General features: G+C 42.3%; 1 protein-coding gene across 2 annotated transcripts; it reads right to left on the reverse strand.

Moving 5' to 3' along the window:
• Window positions 1-959: 959 nt before the first annotated feature.
• Window positions 960-18,995, reverse strand: prkaa2 (protein kinase, AMP-activated, alpha 2 catalytic subunit). 2 transcript variants are annotated; one of them, XM_033622315.2, is made up of 10 exons: window positions 18,733-18,995; window positions 15,821-15,962; window positions 14,613-14,706; window positions 12,344-12,488; window positions 11,339-11,426; window positions 8,747-8,971; window positions 8,473-8,635; window positions 8,009-8,347; window positions 7,798-7,924; window positions 960-6,656 (listed from the first exon to the last, which is right to left on the reverse strand). In XM_033622315.2, the coding sequence occupies exons 1-10, from the start codon at window positions 18,830-18,832 to the stop codon at window positions 6,406-6,408; spliced, it is 1,674 nt and encodes a 557-aa protein (XP_033478206.2). In that variant the 5' UTR covers window positions 18,833-18,995; the 3' UTR covers window positions 960-6,405. The 2 variants fall into 2 exon arrangements, with proteins under 2 accessions (XP_033478206.2, XP_033478207.2); XM_033622316.2 differs by lacking the exon at window positions 18,733-18,995 and adding an exon at window positions 18,324-18,683.
• Window positions 18,996-19,261: the final 266 nt, after the last annotated feature.

The raw sequence follows: 19,261 nt of genomic DNA on the forward strand, positions 1-19,261 counted from the left end.
GTCCTTCTGTGTGGTGATGCGGTTGGTGGGTGTAGTTTGGTAGAAAGAAAATAGTTCCTGCATGAAACTGCTCACAACGAGGTCTGTGGATTATCTTGAGTAACCGGGTCATGATTTCTGGAAAGAGACATTGTTGTTGAGTTTTTCAGATGTATTTTTTTGGCTCTTTGAACACCACAAGCTGAGTGCCATCTAGTTCCAGTTTAATGGAGAACAGGCAGACATCTCTTCGGCCGATATCTTCAACACTCTGCAACTCACACTAAAACAGTCTTGACTGATAAACAGCACTACGGGCAAGAAGAAAAATATGCAATTTTTATTTGGGAGTGAACCGTCCCTTTAATATTGTTTAAATTGCTCATTTTCTTCCAAGTGTTTGTATTATTATGTTGTATTGTTTTTGTACACGAATATCTTTTCTACTTTATTTACCCTCATTATTTTGTTAGAGATCGTTACAGATTATGGAAGTGTTTATGTAACGACTCATGTCATAGTATTTAAATGCTGAGCTTTTAACATGTAAGGTGTAATAATTATCTTTAATGGTGCACCAATAAACAACATGGAGCATAATCTAAAATACACAATCTAACAATTCAATTAGTGTCATTTGTGTTGGTCATAGGTACACCTTCTGGAGGGAAGCATCACCCATAAACTTTATTTTCTTACATTTTTATGGAGCGGATGTCTGGCAGGTGTCAGTTTTACGTGCCGCCTTTCTTCTTATGACTTTCCCCTCGAGCTGATGAATAATAAGTGTTACAGAAAGAGAAAGTCGTGTGATGATCACCCGAGGTCATTTTCATGTAAAATATTGTTGACATCTAAGCGTGCATTTTGTCTGGAAGAAAAAAAAACCCACAAAACTAATCCTCTGTGATGGGTGTGTGTGTGTGTGTGTGTGTGTGTGTGTGTGTGTGACACTGACAAAGCCTTTAGGGACAAAAACATTTTTCCTTTTATATGTTTGTTTATTGTTTTTCAATAAATACTCATTAAAGTGCAAATCATAACAGCAATATCATGCAGTGCATAACAAGAGAAATCCAAACCCCAATCAGACAGAGACAGGGAGAGACAGTTGAAACACACTGTCACATTCTTACACACGCACGCGGAAACACACCCTTACACACATTCTTTCACAATTACCAGTGTGCACACACACACATACATACACACACACACACACACACACTGGGGTATTTAAGGTTACACTAATCATAAGAACCCCTCCACAGATGAACACCCTTGCTGTTGCAAATACTCACTTTGGTACAACACGTTAAAGTCTGTATTTGATTAGGCCCCCGGCATGTTTCCCAGCTCTAAACACAAATTAGAGTTTACATGACTAACATGCCACTGGTAGGTGCATACAGGTGTAATGGTACAGTACTACATCTGACAGTAAATACTGGTTATATTGGGAGTTTTTAAATACAACCCATGACCTCTCCCAGACAGTGTGCTCCATTGATCGACGTGTCATACTGTTGTTACGAGCAGCAGAATCAGGGATGGATGCACAGTGGGCCAGATGTGATCCTGATGTGACCAACACAGCTCACTATCCAGAGGACAGGTCATTTAAGACACAGCAACAGAGTGTAATATAGAGGTTTGACTGAAGAACAGAGATAAGTGTTTACAGGACTGCGTGTGCAGTGGCATGTGTCTCGCGCCAGGAAGCACAATTTCTCCCTGACGTCAAGGTATATTCAGTCAGTGGTGTATGTGGCATCACAGACAGCGAAGGCAACCCGACACAAGACACGCTAACAGAACATACATGTAATAAAGGGTTTCAGCAGAGTAACAAAGAATGTGGCTTTCACTGTTTCAACCAGAAGCCTTCACAATTCTCTTATAAGGCAAAAACTACTGACTCAATGCAGACGATGACTCACAACAAGTAGAGAACCAAACTACGTCAAATTATTGTAGGTCCAACAAAGTACTAGGTTAACACTAACTAACTGAACACTCATAGTTGAGAGCGATGTGTGCAAACCTCCAACATGGCCAAATTCTCCCCAATATTCTGAAATATTATCCTATTATTCTTATGTTATACTAACTATATAAAACGAAAAATAACATGACATTTTTCATTTTGCCCTTTTGCCAATCACTTGCCCCAAACCTGTGAAAATAACGAGAATGAACACAATGAATTGGCCATTTTGGGGTTTCCTATTCATGACATCAGTGTAAAGCAGAGTTCGTCTATCCCTCCAACCTGTTTTATCAAAAACAGTAGAAAGGCAACAGTCCAGCGCTCTCCATCAAAACAACGCTGCTTTAAAAACCAAGAACAAACCCAGAGAGAGACGGACAGGAGGATCTGCAACTGCAACTAACAGTTATTTTTATTGTCGATCAATCTGTACATTATCAATTAGTTGTTTGTTCGGTCTATAAAATGTCAGAAAATGGTGAAAAATGTCCATCAGTGTTTCCCTAAGGCCATAATGATGTGTTTAAATGTCTTGTTTTATCCACAACCAAAAGATATTCAGTTTACTGTCATAAAGGAGTGAATACACCAGAAAGTATTCACATTTTAGAGCTGGAATCGGTCAGTTTTGTCTTTTATTTTGTTGTCTTTTTCCTCAAAAAATACTCTAACCAATGAATCAATTATTAAAGGGGCAATAAGCGAAATCGTTTCACCACTAGGTTCGCTGTTGTGCACTGCCTGTAGAGCAAAACCAAGTGTGTCATGAGCCACTCCTCCCTCTACCTCTGCTCTCCAACACCCCCCCCCCCCCCCCACTCGCCTCGTCTGTGCCGGCGAGTACCGCAGCATCTCCACGAACTATCACATCCAGACGGTCCCGGTGTTTCTTCCGCAGGCTCTGCTTCACTCAGCTGCCCGATAAACCTGCTGCTTCTTCCCACATTAACCTGAATAACAAACCAGGGCTCAGTGCTCCGGTTGGATCCAAACGGAGAGCCACTAGCTGGGAAGCTAGTGGAGGCTAACTGGCTGTTTTGGCAGCTGAGTGAAGTGGAGTATGAGGAGGAAGCCCCGGTTTCACTACAGGCAGATTCACTCGCCACAGGGGCGAGGAAATAAAACCTAAACAGCCAACTTAGTTTGGCTTAGTTTAGCAGTTAGCGATGTCTTTCACTCACTCTCGGTCTCTGCTGTGTTTAGCTATTTCCATGCTTTCCTGTTAGCGTTAGCACTAGTCGGCTGCCACGCTAACGCTCCAACTCCAACTGAGCCGGGCTCACGGAGAAGAGTTGGAACAACGCTTCTCCGCCAGGCTCAGTGAGTCGGAGCCGAGAAGCGTGGGGACGTTAGCGTTAGCACTAGTCAGCTGCCATGCTAACGTTCAGGATTCACATGAACGTACATGAACGCGCAGCCGGACCGGCTTGTAAACAATGGGCTGGAGATCAATACAGAGAGAGGGTGTGTGAGGTCATGCTATACTCCAGATCAAATTACACCTCTAGTTCTTCACATAGCAATTTTTTAATTCCTTCAATCTAGAAATGATGAATTTCGCTTATCGCTCCTTTAAATGAGTCAGTGATTAATTTAATGGTTGACAATTGATCAGTTAATCATAGCTACACTGCAGCACCAGCTTTCACTTTTCACTTTCACACTGATTTTGAAAAAATATTCCATGACAACACAACACAAAACTCAGCTATGGTCTGATCTCACAGGACAATGCTCAACATTTACATAAGAAATAACACCATTGAAACAAAGGAGCAGAAACAACAGATACAGTGAAGTTTAGTGTGAGGCAATAAAACAGTAAATCCACACGAGTTTTAAAATGCAGACTGAACAGACGATGACGAAACACAAACACCAAACACCATGTCCCTTTGTCACTTTCTACCAACTGACCAATCTCCCAAAGCACTGCAGAGATGCTCCGAACAAAGTCAGTGAGAAAAACATGACGATCGTGTGACACATTCTACCCATCTCCACTACACACACTGGCTCATACACACACTCTCCATAAACATATGCACAGTTACTGTGTTGCATTCTTTAAGGCAACTGGAGAAAGGTTTCTGTGGCTTATACTGTCCTGCAGCAGATACACACCACCTCGCATGGATTTGTCATTTGATTTCTCATTGATTATCATCATCACCTCATTATCTGTTCACATACACAGACTCAGGGCTAATGAAGTTTAACTCTGCTAATATGATTGGTAGCAATTTTGAAAATTGATCGACTATTGGAGCAATTTATCAAGTAAATATTAACATATGCTCTGATTCAAGACCTCAGATTAGGCTCTAAATTCTGATGCACATTTTCTCATTTTAAAAGGCTTAAAGGAACAGCGTGTAAGATTCAGGGGGATTTAGCAGTGAGGATTACCCACTGAAACCAGCTGAAACAATCCCAGTTACAATTCCTTCACTTTTGGCTGTTCAGGTGGCTGAATTATCTGCAGAGGTCTCTTCCTCTCTAAAACAAACAGACTTGGTGATTAAAAACACTAAACAAAGCAGTTTCTCCTACGCTGTTTGGCACATTGCAGCTGTGCCTACTAATATCTGCTTACCTGTTGATCTGATAACTGAAGATCCAGGAGTTCAGGTTTTTACCAGGAGCTAAATTAACCATAGAGGTCTCTTCCTCTCCAAAACAAATGGACCTGGTGATTTAAACCAGTTACATCACTGAATAATGCAGTTTTACATTTACAAAAATGTATTTTTCTGACATGCTTATCGGGGAGAGGCTGCTAACTATGGTGGCTGATGCGAAAACGTGAACGGCCCTGTCTGGCGCTAGTGTTTGGTTTGTCCATTTTGCGCTACTGTAGAAACTTTGCCATCTCCTTAGACGAGGACATGCACCCTATGTAGATATAGACGTCTCATTCTAAGGTAACAAAAACACGACAACTCTTATTTTAAGGTGATTATACACTAAAGAAAATGATGACCCCCCCTAAATCCTGCACACTGGACCTTTAAGTCAAAAAAAAAAAGAAGATAGTTAATAATTGTAGCCCTAAAAATTGCTACACTTTTCATTACAAACAGCACATGGCGTCTGTCTTTTTCAGCTTACTGCATATGTGACTGCCTGCCATGTCTGTCCTCCTGATATCTCCGGCCTGCTCGCGCTTTTTAAATTACATTCTGTGCATGCATGGCTGAGCAGCATATTAGCAGTTGCTCAACTTGTCATTTGTTAAGGGCTAAACTGAAGTGTAGAGGAGTCTGTGTGTGTGTTGTTGCATATTTATGACAGTTACTGAATGTATAAAATGATGGTTGTGTGGGGAAAGAAACAGCAGATGTACGGTATGAACGGCATCTTTGAAAAACACAGAGACCGACCATAGCTGTGCGAGAAGTGACCATAGCTGTGCGAGAAGTCAGGTAATACGGTGGCTGTGAAAACTCATGTTAGATGGTGTGTATCTGTGCTTCATCACTAAATGCAGGACACAGTCGGCACCATGCAGAGTATTATCGCCCGACTATCCCGCTGCCTCTCTAGGTTCATTAATCTTCTACAATCTATTCAAAATCAGGATAAAACTCTACGTCGATGCAGTGCTTAAATAATATAACTACAGCGCCTAAAAAACAATCTCTCAAAAATAAATATGGATCTGATATCTAAATAATAATCATCTTCTTTATGGAGTATAAAGTCTGTTATTTGGTATACCCTTGTCAACCTTTTCAGCTATGTAATATAAATATAATATACATGGATAACAAAAGTTTCTTTACAAACCATAGAATATAAAACCTGAAAATAAATTTTACATGTGCTAACGTTCCCTCAGACACAGATTTTATGTCAATTTTAACAACCTTCATCAAAATATAAGACGAGAAGCAAAACTGACCTCCGATCAGTGTTTGGGGAAAACTCAGCAGGCTTTCCCGCCATTTAGTGTTATGGTAGGCGATGACGTTTCAGCAGTTGATATAGATTGAAGGTATTTGTGGGAGGAGTGACAGTGGACTTGACCTTTCCTGACTCCGACACGACTGCGTGCTGTGACCTATTGCCTATGGCCTTCAATATGTCACAGATTCCAGTCCCAGGATCAGTTGTCATAAGCTGTGGCTGCATGTTTAAACTCTGAGACTCTGATCCAAGGACTGTGTCAAAATACGAAAAGAAAAAAAAAAAAGCTATTAATCTGCCTCTCTGAGAAAGGATTCCTCTCTGTGTCTCCCTAATCTGAAGTGACAGGCTTTGCTTTTTACACTTCCATTCACCCTTCCAGGCCAATACAACTGGAACGGAGATGGAGAGGAGACAGAGAGAGGAAGTCACTCCTAACATCTACACTCCCCTACGTCCCGGATCAGCAATTGGCTTAAAAACCCCACTGACATCGAGGTTACAGCGAGGTTAGGAGTGGATGCATCTCAGCGTGCCAGCGTAGTGATGAGACTGGCACACATTTCAAAGAAGTCCATGGTGTGTGATCCCTGACGGGGGGTGAGTAGAGGGTTGCTACCAGACAGGGACCCCGGGAGAGAGGAGCTGAGCTGGGGCAGATCAATCGCGGGGCTCGCTGAGTCGATGCTCAGTCTGGGTCTGTGCAGTCCAGCTGTAGAGCCTGATCTCTGAGGAGTGGACGAGCCCGATTTAAAGCCAACTGCCTCGATGATGTCATCTGGGGGTCACATGAGCAGAGGATAGTAGTGTCAGCATTTAACAGAGGAGCAGTTCATGACGTGAATGTAGGCTAATTACTGTATGAGAATCATGCCATAACCAAAATAAATTTGAATTATGTGTTTGAGTTTTTATCTAGTCTTTCCCCACATGCACTTATAAATCCATCTACTGAATTCGGCATCAATTCTAACCAGTTACAGTTATGTTAAAGCTGGAGTGTGGGACGTTTGCAAATGAATGAACCAAACAAGTTCACACAGTGCTGATTGAGATGATCACCGCCAGGGAAAGCTCTCTGTATCTCGCAATATACCAGAGTTGTTGTGTCTGTGGTCACTTTCTCGCACCGGTGCACTGGAAATTATGCAATTTTCGTCAATTAACCAGAACTCAAGGGAGCAGGAAGTGGGAAGAGAGCATAGCAACAGAGCAGCAGATAGGAGTATGGGGGGAAAATCCTAAGAAGCATCCAAGAAAGGTTTCTGGAGTGGATGCTCCAGATAAAAAAGAAACCTGCCATTTAGAGAAAGGATTAAAGACAGACTTTGAGAGAGCACTCCTGGGGGCGGAGGAGATGGGGCGAGATCACCTGCAGGCATATGTCATGAGTGTAATTACTCTCACTGCCAGAGGGTGGAGACAAAAGCTCCACACTTTAGCTTTAATATAAATTCAAGTAAATTAAATGCAGAAAATTATTTTTTTAAAAAGCAGGGCCATGTGTGCCATCTGTACTTCTGAGCACTGACATCATGTAACTTCAAATCTGTGTGATAAAGACAAACAGTTGCACGTAGAAAAGCACATGGCTATGTACAGTACATGTGTATTTAAAAATATATTTAAATCAATGTCAAATCTGAAATTGTGGGTAAAAGACACAACTAAATACACATGAAAGATATGAAGTGACTGATGCACTTGCATTTCAAAGAGGTGACCTGTACAGGCTCAAATGCATTTATGCTGGGACAAGTGCCCAAAGTGCACTCTGCTGCCTGATTTGCATCAACACCACCTCAGCTGTTCCAACTCCAACAACTCAAGATTTTGGAGCCACGAAACAGGGACAGACAACTGAACTGCAGGTGAAGCCATGTACAATGTAAATCAAAACAGTTTGGGATATCACCAACCATCGATGCTCTTGAAGTCGAGGAGGTAGGATCTGTTGTCCACCTGATACAGCTGCAGGCTCATTTTCACCAGGTTTCCCGTCACTGGATTCTTCCTCCGCACTCGCAGGTGGTACGGGTTCACCACCTACAGCACAGAATAACAGACTGTCTCGTTCGTACGTAGACCTTTGTATGTTCTGTATTTATACGTGTAAGACATATCCATTACCTTCCAGTCGAAGCTGAGTTGTCTCATGGCCCTGTACACTTCAGCCATGATGTCATAGGGTCTGCTCTGGCTCCTGATACCGAGGTGCCACTTGGCCTTCTTCACTGCTAGCGGTTTGGGCCGAGTGGTGTTGAGAGCATCCAGAGGACAACGAGACTTGGGGCTGTCAGCCAGCAGCGGAGGCATCCTCTCTGGGTGGGGTTTGATCCCGGGGGGCAGCGGCATGCCCTCTTCTATGAAGGAGCCCTGGGGAGGACTGGAGGCCAAGTAGAACTCGCTGGCCTGGGTCATGATGCGCCGGTTGTCTATTATGAGGTGGTAAGCTACTGCTAGCTGATCCTGCATGAACAGAGGGAGGATGGAGAGTCAGTTGAAGACCACTGAGATAACAAGTTAAAGCTAAGGACAGACCTTGAGATTACTGAAACCTACAACGACTCCACTCATGAATGAGTCTTGTGTACCTGTGGGTCCCCGCTGTAAAGGCTGGACACAACCTCAGACTCAGTGCATTCAAACTTCTCGCACACTTCCCTGACAGCCTCTTCATCCAGGACTGTAGCATCATACGAGGGGTCCTCGGGGAACAGGTAGCCTGGCAGGTCCTGCTTAAACCACTCATGTTCCCTGACAGAGGAGAGGATAACCACTCAAAATCATCACTCTTAACTACAAACACAAACCTATATCGAGTGAGGTTGGTAATTAATGCCAAAGTGAACAGAGTAGTGTGAGCACCTGATGTCTTTGATGGTGGCTCTCTTCAGAGGATCCACCTGCAGCATGAGCATGAGCAGCGAGGCCACAGAGCGAGTCAGGTACTCGGGGATGTAGAAGACGCCTCCTCTGATCTTCTTGAACAGCGTGGGGACGTGCTCATCGTCAAAGGGCAGAGTGCCGCAAAGCAGGGCGTACAGGATCACGCCGCAGCTCCAGATGTCCACCTCTGGGCCTGCATAGAGTCTGACAGAGTGATGAGAAGATGTGACATGTAACAAAGAAGAAGATCCATAAACAATGTGTCACTCTTGTGGGTCCACTGGAAAAGCAGGTAACACTTTCTTAACTTTTAAGTGCTATCATATAGCTTTAATATATAAATACTAGGGGTGTAAGGGTTCACTAAATCCACTGTTCAGTTCGATACGATGCAGTGATGTCACGGTTTGGTACGTTTTTGTTACAGCAAAAAAGCAGAAATTTACTTAGTTTCTTTAAAAACTATCATCATAAAGTCTGATGTTTTTTTACTCTGAACCATGACGGAGCTACACCTGAGTGACCCGTCCTCTGGGGTGTCTTCTCAGCAGCATATGAAACAAAAAAGCTCCTTAAAAATATTAAATGTCATACAGTAGTTATAAACAAATATGAACAAATAAACAGTTCTGTTTCTGAAACGAAAGGGAAAAAATAATATCCTTGTTTTCTTTTGTTTAATTTAAATGTATAAAAACTAAAATCATAATGCTGCAGGGATACATTAGCATGTAGTGTTTGTGTTGCCCCCTTGTTTTTGGCACACTGGTGAAGTCGGCATAAATGAGTTGACATGTTTGAAGTATTCTGCACTGATGTAACCTACTGTCATGTGGCTCCCAGCGCCAGACCTGTAGGTTATCAGGGAAACTTTTTTTCTGGTCTGGAGGGGCAGAAAGCAAATTGCCTGTCGCCATGTCGTTTGGGCTGCCTTGTTGAGTGCAGTGGCGCTGAGAACATTATGTTTCACACAAACATAGCTGTACATTTTATTTTTAAATTATAACAGGATTAGTTTGAAGAATTGTTCGGTTTGTAATATGTCCTGAACCAAAAGCCTCATTCCGACTGGTTCAATACAAATACTGTATTGTTGCACCCTCAAAGGCGCTGTATGTAAGAATGTGGCCACAACAGTTACTGCACTCAAATTCAAAATACTGCCGCGAGTCATGTCCGCCCCTCCTCCCGTACAGATTCGAGGTAGATTCACTGGAGACTGATTTGTTTGCCCACGGGCGGCTGCCGTGGCAGGGCCGCGTTGCCGCGTCCTTGATCTTTGGTTTTCCAGCAGACCGTTGGAGCAAGTCTGGCTTCTCTGCTGCTAACGCTGCTGCCGGGATACAGCTGAGGAGGAGCCGGCTGCTAATGCTATGTACCGTGACACTGCTAATGCTGCTTGCCGTGCTGCTGTAGGTCAGTCGTAACTGTAACTGTAACTGATGCTGAGACTCTACTGACTGTGTGACTGATAGACGGCGGTGGGTGGCGCAACAGGCCAAAACACAAATTCAAAACATAAACATGATTTGCAGACAGCGAAAAAAAATTTTTAAATGTGAATATTCTGGCTGTACTATTGTTGTCGGTGAGATCAGTATGTTATATCAACATTATTCCTTAGTCTCTGTGACATATAGGAGGATTTTACGACTATTTGCTTTAGATTTCTTACATATAGCTCCTTTAATAAATACAGATTTTGTTTAAGTGTCATTTGTAGCTTTTGTGAAGACAAAATGCACACCCATGGGCGACGCAATTGGTTGTTTAGTGTTTCCACTACTTTACAGGTGCCGGTAGTGCGCTAAGAAATGCAGCAATGCATCACCAAAGGCAGTGAAGAAGAAAATTCCAGGCGAGTAATCCACGATTTAAAATTTACTTTGCAACTGTTTATGAGGAAGTACATGCATTTTAACATATTTGTTAAACCATACGCATACACAAGGTGCGCTTGGGTGTGGAACAGTGAATGTAAACAGCTTTTTTGTTTGTTTACGAGAGATCTCCACAGGGCAACTAAGAGTTGTTTTCTGTCAGGTTGGACTTCAGGCAGTGTTTAAGGCTACATTCACACTAATACGTTTTTGTTTTAAAACAAATAACTACTGCTACGTTTAAGCCGAGCTTCCACACTGCTGCGGCACTTTGGAGCTTTTGCAACAGAGACCTTTAAAAACTCTGCTGAAACAGTTTTAGTTGGAAAAAAGCCTGTTGCATTTCAGTCTGGATGAGCGGTCACAGTGACCAATAAAAACAATGACATGCGATGACCATGTTCGCATCCCAGTTGGGTCTTATCAGTCAGGATGTGTTGAGCCAAAACATTACAGCTAGGTCTACATAACCTTTTATGATGTGGGTACTCCTTTCCTATTGTCATGTGTGTTACTGTGGATAGAGGCGGTGCTAAAACCCTTGTGTTTATGTTTTAAAACACTGTTTTAGTCCTAAACTACATTGTTCCTAAAGCCATATAAATAATGCCGATTAAGTAACTGTCCTCCAGACGTGAATAATTGTGATTAATCTTATAGCCGTGATCGTACATGTGATGTGATCACACACCTTCCTGAGATGACCTCTGGAGCAGCATAGTTGGGCGAGCCACAGCTTGTCCGTAGGAACTCCCCATCTGACATCATGTTTGACAACCCTGTTGATAAATGCAAGACATCCTTCAGTCTTCACTCTGACAGTGACACAGTTTAACAAAACGATCCTCTGTTATTATATTACTGCTATTGATCCTATGGTTTAATTGCACATGGCCCACCACAGAGAGGGTGAGTTATACACTGTGGACGTCGCAGATATCTCTATCCTTATTTACCCACCAAGACTCTAAGCTCTAAACACAAAGCTCATCTAATTGGATGAGCTTCTCCCAGCCTGCCTGGGCCGAACGCTAAACACCACATGCTCTGCGATGTGCTGACCTTCCCTTTATCTTTTATCCCTGTTCCTTTAAGACTCTTTCACTGCTCATTGGTGTTTGTTGCTCTCAGCCAAAACACTCCTGCTGCTGCACAACCCTGACGCACCCCCACGATTCCTTCCCTATCAGATGACACTGGGCCTCAAGGCTTCCTGCCAGACATGATATGAAACCTGGCCGTTGCTAGGGGGACCTCTCTCCACCCCACACACCCTGCTGTGCACAAGGGTCTTTGTGTGTTTGTGAGAATATTTCTCTTTTTCGTGTTCGTATTGCATCAGGCACAGTCTCCAATCAGCTGGAACAATTATGCCCCAACTGTTAAGAAACTGTGCTCAGTGAGAGATGTATTTAATAAAGAGGGCAACAGGTGCATGACAGTGATTTCACACTTTTCTTTAAGTGTATAATTAAGAGTCTAATTACGCTTTGTACTATGACTCTGCAACAAATGTTGCCTCTAATCAACAATTCAAATTACTTGGCAATTCCACTCAGCTCTGCCACAAACTCTGCCTCTCTGTCTTTCTCATTCCCTCTGTGAACATTTTCTGTTGTGCTTTCTCTTTTCTTAAATTCCCTAACAATCCTTCAGCCTCTCCCTCTTCCTGTAACTCTGTTGTCTGGGATCTTACCAAAGTCAGCTATCTTGGCGTTCTTGCTGGCATCCAGCAGGACGTTCTCAGGTTTGAGGTCTCTGTGGACCACCATGTGCCTGTGGCAGTAGTCCACAGCTGAGATAATCTGCTGGAAAAGGCGGCGGGCTTCAGTGTCCTCCACCTGAAACACACAATATAAACAGACATGATTAGACTGTGGCTGCTCTGAGTGTTTCTATGATTGTGTGGAAGGATAAAGAAGTTATGTGGTGTCTTGTTTAGAACAAATGTATCATGTTCTGTGTTGGGTTGGTGTGGCTCAGGACCCAGGTGAAGCTCAAGTAGGATTATTCTATTAAAAATAAAGACCCCAGTCCCCAGAGGAGGTCATCTCTACATAGCTGTCGGTAACAGCTCAATGTTTTGAACATGGAAGTGAACATTTAAAGGTGTGTAAATGGGGCATTAAAATTATCACTGACGACTCTCAGTTAGAAAGGTCAAGCAGTGATGGTGTGTGGAAACACTGTTGCCCAACAAACTTTCATGTCTCATTATCATATCAAATAGAAATTTCCAACAGTACTTAAAGCAGGAAAGGCAAATATTTTGGCATACAACACATGCATGTGATGGGATAGTTGCAGTTTCAACACTGTGCATACAGACAGTATTTGTTATGTCTCTACAGAGTAAGAATAAATCCAGAAAGTTTTGAAAAGAAAGAAAATGCTCATGCAACTTACGTTAAATAAAATTATTTTAGGGTCTAGGGTCTAACAGCAGGGTCTATTTGGTCACAACAACAACTGTATTAGTATTTAATTAAAGGGGCAGTTCACCCCAAATCAGAAATACATATTTGTCCTTTTACCTATAGCGCTATTTATCAATCTAGATTGTTTTGGTCTGTAATTTAGTGTTGGAGATATCAGCCATTGAGATGTCTGCCTTTCTTTAATATAATGGAGTTGGATGATACTCGGCTTGTGGTGCTCAAAGCGCCAAAAATATACAAAACTGCACAGAAGGAGGCATGCATCTACTCATGGACAAGAGGCTCGTGCTTATGAAAGCGCAAGCTGTAAACATTAATGGCGTCCTCCTCGGCTGAGCTGTAACGTTCGCAGGGTCAGTGGTAGGGATGCACCGAAATGAAAATTTGTGGCCGAAGCCGAATAAAATTAAACGCTTGGCCCAATACCGAGTACCGAATGCCGTTTTTTAGTTTTTCCTTAGTTTTTGCAGATGAACCCCCTCCAGATTAGTGTTGTCACGGTACCAAAATTGGGACCCACGGTACGATACCAGTGAAAATATCATGGTTCTGAGTAGTATCACGATACCACAGCAAAAATGAGGCAGCTGTGCCTTTTGTCATTTATAAAAAAATAAATGACTTTTCTATAATACATCAATGATATTTCAATGGAATAAATTACTTATTGACTTATTCATACTTCAAAAACAGCATCAATAAGTGATTAACATAGGGGGGATCAAAATAAAATAAATAAATAAATAAAATGAAAATCAACCAGCCACCCTCCTCCCCTGACAAATCCCTTCATAAGTAATGAACAGTTCCTACAGTGCGGTGAGGTTTGTGGACCGTTACCTGCCACAAAGAGTAATGTGAACGGCTCGTTTCTCCTCTGACACGCCACATACTGTGTGCCGCCATGGCTCGGCTGTTCAGGTACTTTTGGGCAGTCATGACAACGAGTTATTCACCTGGAGCCGGACTTCTCCGTCGCCGGTAAGCCGTTATCATGCATGGCCGTATTTGACAGGAATATGTATTCCTGTCTGTGTCTGTGACCCCCGTTCAATCCACAACCGGCGGGATTCGCCGTTTCGTTTCTGCTGCTGGTTGAAATCTGTACTCACACAGCGTGCTGAATGATTTATTTTGCTTGCACAAAACTATTTTTAGTCGCAAATGCGAGTGCGGTGACGGACGGAGTAAAATACCGCCACACTGCCGACATTTTACTCCGTCCGTCACCGCACGCTGTTTGATTGCGTTATCAAAACACGCCGCTATTATTCGGCCTTGCTTTTCACTTATTCCACCGAATACCGAATGTGTGTTTTTTTGCAATATTCGGCCAAATATATTCGGTTACCGAATATTCGGTGCATCCCTAGTCAGTGGTGCCATCTAGTTCCTAGACAGTTCTAGTTCTAGACACCTCTACGGCCAATATCTATAAGTCACTCACCACCTCAGACACTGCTTAGCAATGTAAATACTGACTATGAGGTTAATAATACTAGTCATATAATAGATGAAATGTCTTACCCGTCCATGTTTGCAGATGTAGTCAAACAGCTCACCTCCAGACACATACTCCATGACCATGAAGAAATCTGTTGGTGTACTTATCACCTGGTACCTGAAACACAAACATGTCTGTATTCACATGAACTTGCTGGACATTAATTAACTCTCTTACATTATGTCCCTAAATGTTAATATAACTGTAAACATACCAAAAGGCTTTTGTCTCAATCTCTAAAATAAATGTATTTACTTCAAAACTGCACAGAACTAATATACAGAAACACACACACAGATAGGTGAGGCCACGCTGTGATGTATGGCTGCTGAGTGTAGGCATTACTTTCCTAAAGGTCAGGTATATTAAGATGCAGGCCCAGTCTCATGAATGGTTGCTCTTGTGAGATTCTGTGCTTCATCACAATCTACTATATTCCTGTCAAGTCGGGTGTTGCACAACACGGCCGGCACCGTGGGAGAAATAAACACCAACCAAATCACACATACAGATTCTGCGAAATCTTAACAGTGAGAGCACTTGAGGGAAATGTTAGGACATTTATTCTAATTCATTTCAGTTCATGCTGGTTTTACAAACGCTGCAGATGTATCCAGAGTCTGCTCTGCTCTGTCCACAGTCCTGCAACAGTGCAAACAGGATGTGTATGTGCCTAAAATATATGCATGTTTCTGAATGTATATGGCTGTGACAGAGTGTTCAACAGCACTTGAGCTTCTGACCTAAGAGCTCACATATCTGCCATAGCTTACAGTGCGACAGTGGACTAACCCTAACCTAAAAATAACACAGAGATTGTTGAGAGAGACATGGACTGACAAGGAGAAGGAGAAAGATGGGACACAAGGTCAGATAAATAACCCATGACAAGCTAAGATACCTGAATGAGGACAAGAATTTAGTCATGCAGGAACTACAGCGACTTCTATCATCTTATCTGGATATTTGAACGAACCAGAAGTGTGTGTGCATTGCTATGTTTGTGTGCTCCACCTCCTGGGAGCCCTGTGGGCATGCTCAGTACAGTGCAGCTGTAGCTGTAGTAAACAAACAGGAACACACTAAGCATGCCACAACACAGAGGGAACACAACATAGCAAAATACCCACATTACAACAGCCACTTATTTAACAGAGCTCAGTTATCTCCCTGTGTCGGCGCTCAGAGTCTTAAAGTCTGATAGAAGGATGTGTCGTCTTTCTCTACTTACAGCTTGATAATGTGTGGGTGTCTGAACAGTTTGAGATTCTGGATCTCTCGTTTGATCTTCCCAACGACATCGAGACTGCGGATCTTCTGTCTGTTTAGGATCTTTACAGCCACTTTATGGCCCGTCAACTGATGCTCGCCAACTGGAAACAAAAGAATACAGATATGAAGCACATACAGCACACAGATGGTAAAACCACAGAGCAGCTCATCATAAACAAGACAGTTAAGCACAATATGGAAGAACAAAGAGAGGCAGAGGCACTAATGGGTTACGTTTTAATTTAGAGAATTGCTACACAGTAGGGCTGCAACTATTATTTTCATTATGGATTAACCTGCCAATTATTTTTACTACATGTCAACAACATGTCATGAAACTGTAAAAAATGCTCATCACAAATTCCCAAAGTGACGTCTCTAAAGTGCTTCTTTTGTCCAAGCAACAGTCTAAAACCCAAAGACTCTTCATTTATGATCATAAATGACAAAGAAAAGCAGCAAATGTTTGACATTTTTGCTTGGAAAATGTCTCCAACAATCAACTGATAATTAAAATAGTTGGTGATTAATTGTCTTTCGGACCACTAAGTGACTGATCAACTAATTGTTGCAGCTCTATTGCACAGCAGACTTCAACAGAGCAGTACATTTTTATTCTAATGTAGTTTTAAGTCTTAATTTAGAAAGTTGTTTTACAGTAGGGCTGCAACTATTATTTTCATTATCGACTAATCTGCCAATTATTTTTTACTATTAATCGCTTAACTGATAAAATGTCATGAAATTGTAAAAAATGCTCATCACAATTTCCAAAAGCCCAAAATGATGTCTTTTTGTCCAAGCAACAGTCCAAAACCCAAAGACTCTTCGGTTAATATCATATATGACAAAGAAAATCAGCAAATAATCAAATTTAAGACGCTTGAACTGGAAATTGTTTAACATTTCTGCTTGAAAAATGACTGCAACGATCAATCAGTCATTAAAATAGTTGGCCATAAATCATCTTTCGATCAACTAACTGATAAATTGCAGCTCTATTGCACAGCAGACTTCAACAGAACAGTATTTTTTATTATGATGCAGTTTTAAGATTTAATTTAGAAAGCTGCTGCACAGTAGGGCTGCGACTATTATTTTCATTATTGACTAATCTGCCGGTTATTTTCACATTCAATCGCTCAATCTATAAAACGTCAATTAACTGTGAAAATTGCTCGTGACAATTTCCCAGAGCCCCAAGTGACGTCTCCAAAGTGTCCAAGCAACAGTCCAAAACCCAAAGACTCTTCATGTACTATCATAAATGAAAAGAAAAGCTGCAAATTCTCAAATATAATAAACTTGAACCAGCAAATGTTTGACATTTCTGCATGAAAAATGATTGCAATGATCAATCAGTCATTAAAATAGTTGCCAATAAATCATCTTTCAATCAACTAAGTGCTAAGTTGCAGCTCTATTGCACGGCAGACTTCAACAGAACAGTATATTTTTATTATAATGCAGTTTTAAGATTTAATTTAGTAGGGCTGCAACTGTTATTTTCATTATCGACTAATCAGCCAATTATTTAGCTCAATCTATAAAATGTCAATTAACTGTGAAAATTGCTCGTGACAATTTCCCAGAGCCCCAAGTGACGTCTCCAAAGTCCTTATTTTGTCCAAAACCTAAAGACTCTTCAGTTAAATCATAAATGACAAAGAAAAGCTGCAAATTCTCAAATTTATGAAGCTTGAACTGTAAACTGTTTGACGTTTCTGCTTGAAAAATGACTGCGATCAATCCATTATTAAGATTGTTAATAAAATTTCTTCCTATCGACTATTCACCAAGTGATTGTTGCAGCTCTGTTGCACAGACAGAACAGTTAACTTTTATTATAATGCATTTTTAAGCGGCCTACTGTAGCCTTCATCTTTTTTCCATATCTTTAATTGTGCAGGGTGTTGGAGCTATAAGCCTTTCTTATTAGGCTCTCAAGCCAAGATGCTGCTGTTGCTGCCAAACAACAGCTTGACTACAACAATATGAGGTATTAATATACAAAAGGTGCATAAACTGCTCTTTCTCCCACATAGAGATGACCTTAACACAAACAAGTCATTACTAACATTTGATTCAGTTAAAACAAAGTGAATTCAGGCTGCACGCATTCACTGAGAAAAAAAAATCTCTCCATTATACAGAATTAAAGACGTGACGTCAGCCCTGCCTTGAGGTGCGTTCACCCCCTGCTAAGCTAACACATCCCCCCAACTGCGCACACAAGACACAGGCTGGGTGAGCGTGGACTCAAAGCTCACAAGGTCACGCAGTGTCCGAAAACTAGCTAAGAAAACTGAAATAATATCCTGTGAACGGCCTCTCGAGCAAAACTTTACCGCTGTGACAGGTTTTCTCGACTTACTTCACAAGCTAGCAGCGGTGGGCTAACGTTAACACCGGACTAGCTTAACCGCTCACAAACATTATGTCAGTTATATCAATATGCTCACACGGTGGGTTTCGGCCAAGCTGTGCGCCTCACTCACGTCCTTTACCGCGACAAAACCATCACACTAACTCCTCTTTTTTTAACACAATGCGACACTAATGTGAGTATGACTGTGCATCTTCTTGTAGCTGTTGTCCTCCAGGTAATTCACCTGCCATAGCTGATAACAGCAGCTACAGTCAGAGGGGCTTCAGAGGAAGAATTTGACTTTCAAGCTGGCGGATTCACGGAGCACATTTACGCTTTAAATCCCTCCTGTCGCCGGCGTTAACCCACCCAGCTACGCAAACTGCTCACCGGCCGCCGGCAACTTCAACAGTCCATTGACTGTGGGCGACTACTTCAATATTACTCCAACTGAAACACATCCACACATTTAATCTCGGCGTGACACAAAAGCGTGACTTAACTTTTCACTTTCCCGAATGTCCCCACTCCGAGCGTGTCGCCGAGGATGTAGTGTCCGATCTTTACCCTGCCTTCGTGTTTCTGTTGTTGCCGCTCTGCCATCTTCTCCGTTACCGACGGCTGGGTTCGCTCGGTGCGGCGGGTGTGCTGCCTGCCTGCCTATGGAGCGCGCGGAGGGGCGGGGCACTTGTCTCCCTGAGAGCGAGGACGGGGAGAAGCAGCGAAGACTCGACCCCGATGAACGGGCACTGTCAGGTTTACTGTAAATACTGGAGCAGAGGAAAAAAATGTAACTGCCAAAAAATGCTCCCCTGGAGGCCATATGGCGTCTGACGTAAAGCACCGAGTGTGTGTATAACCGGGATTATCTCTCCTAGAAACCAACGACTTCTGCCATCCACCCTGTGGGTGTGCGTCTCCACCTGACCCGGTGTGTGTGTCGAGTTTTGCACCCTGGTTAATTAGCTGATAAATACTCTCTACATGTCTAAATCATCCACAAATTACAATATATAGAATATTAATTAAAAT

This window comes from Epinephelus lanceolatus, chromosome 6 (assembly GCF_041903045.1).
Source record: "Epinephelus lanceolatus isolate andai-2023 chromosome 6, ASM4190304v1, whole genome shotgun sequence".
In the NCBI taxonomy this organism is placed as follows: Eukaryota; Metazoa; Chordata; class Actinopteri; order Perciformes; family Serranidae; genus Epinephelus; species Epinephelus lanceolatus.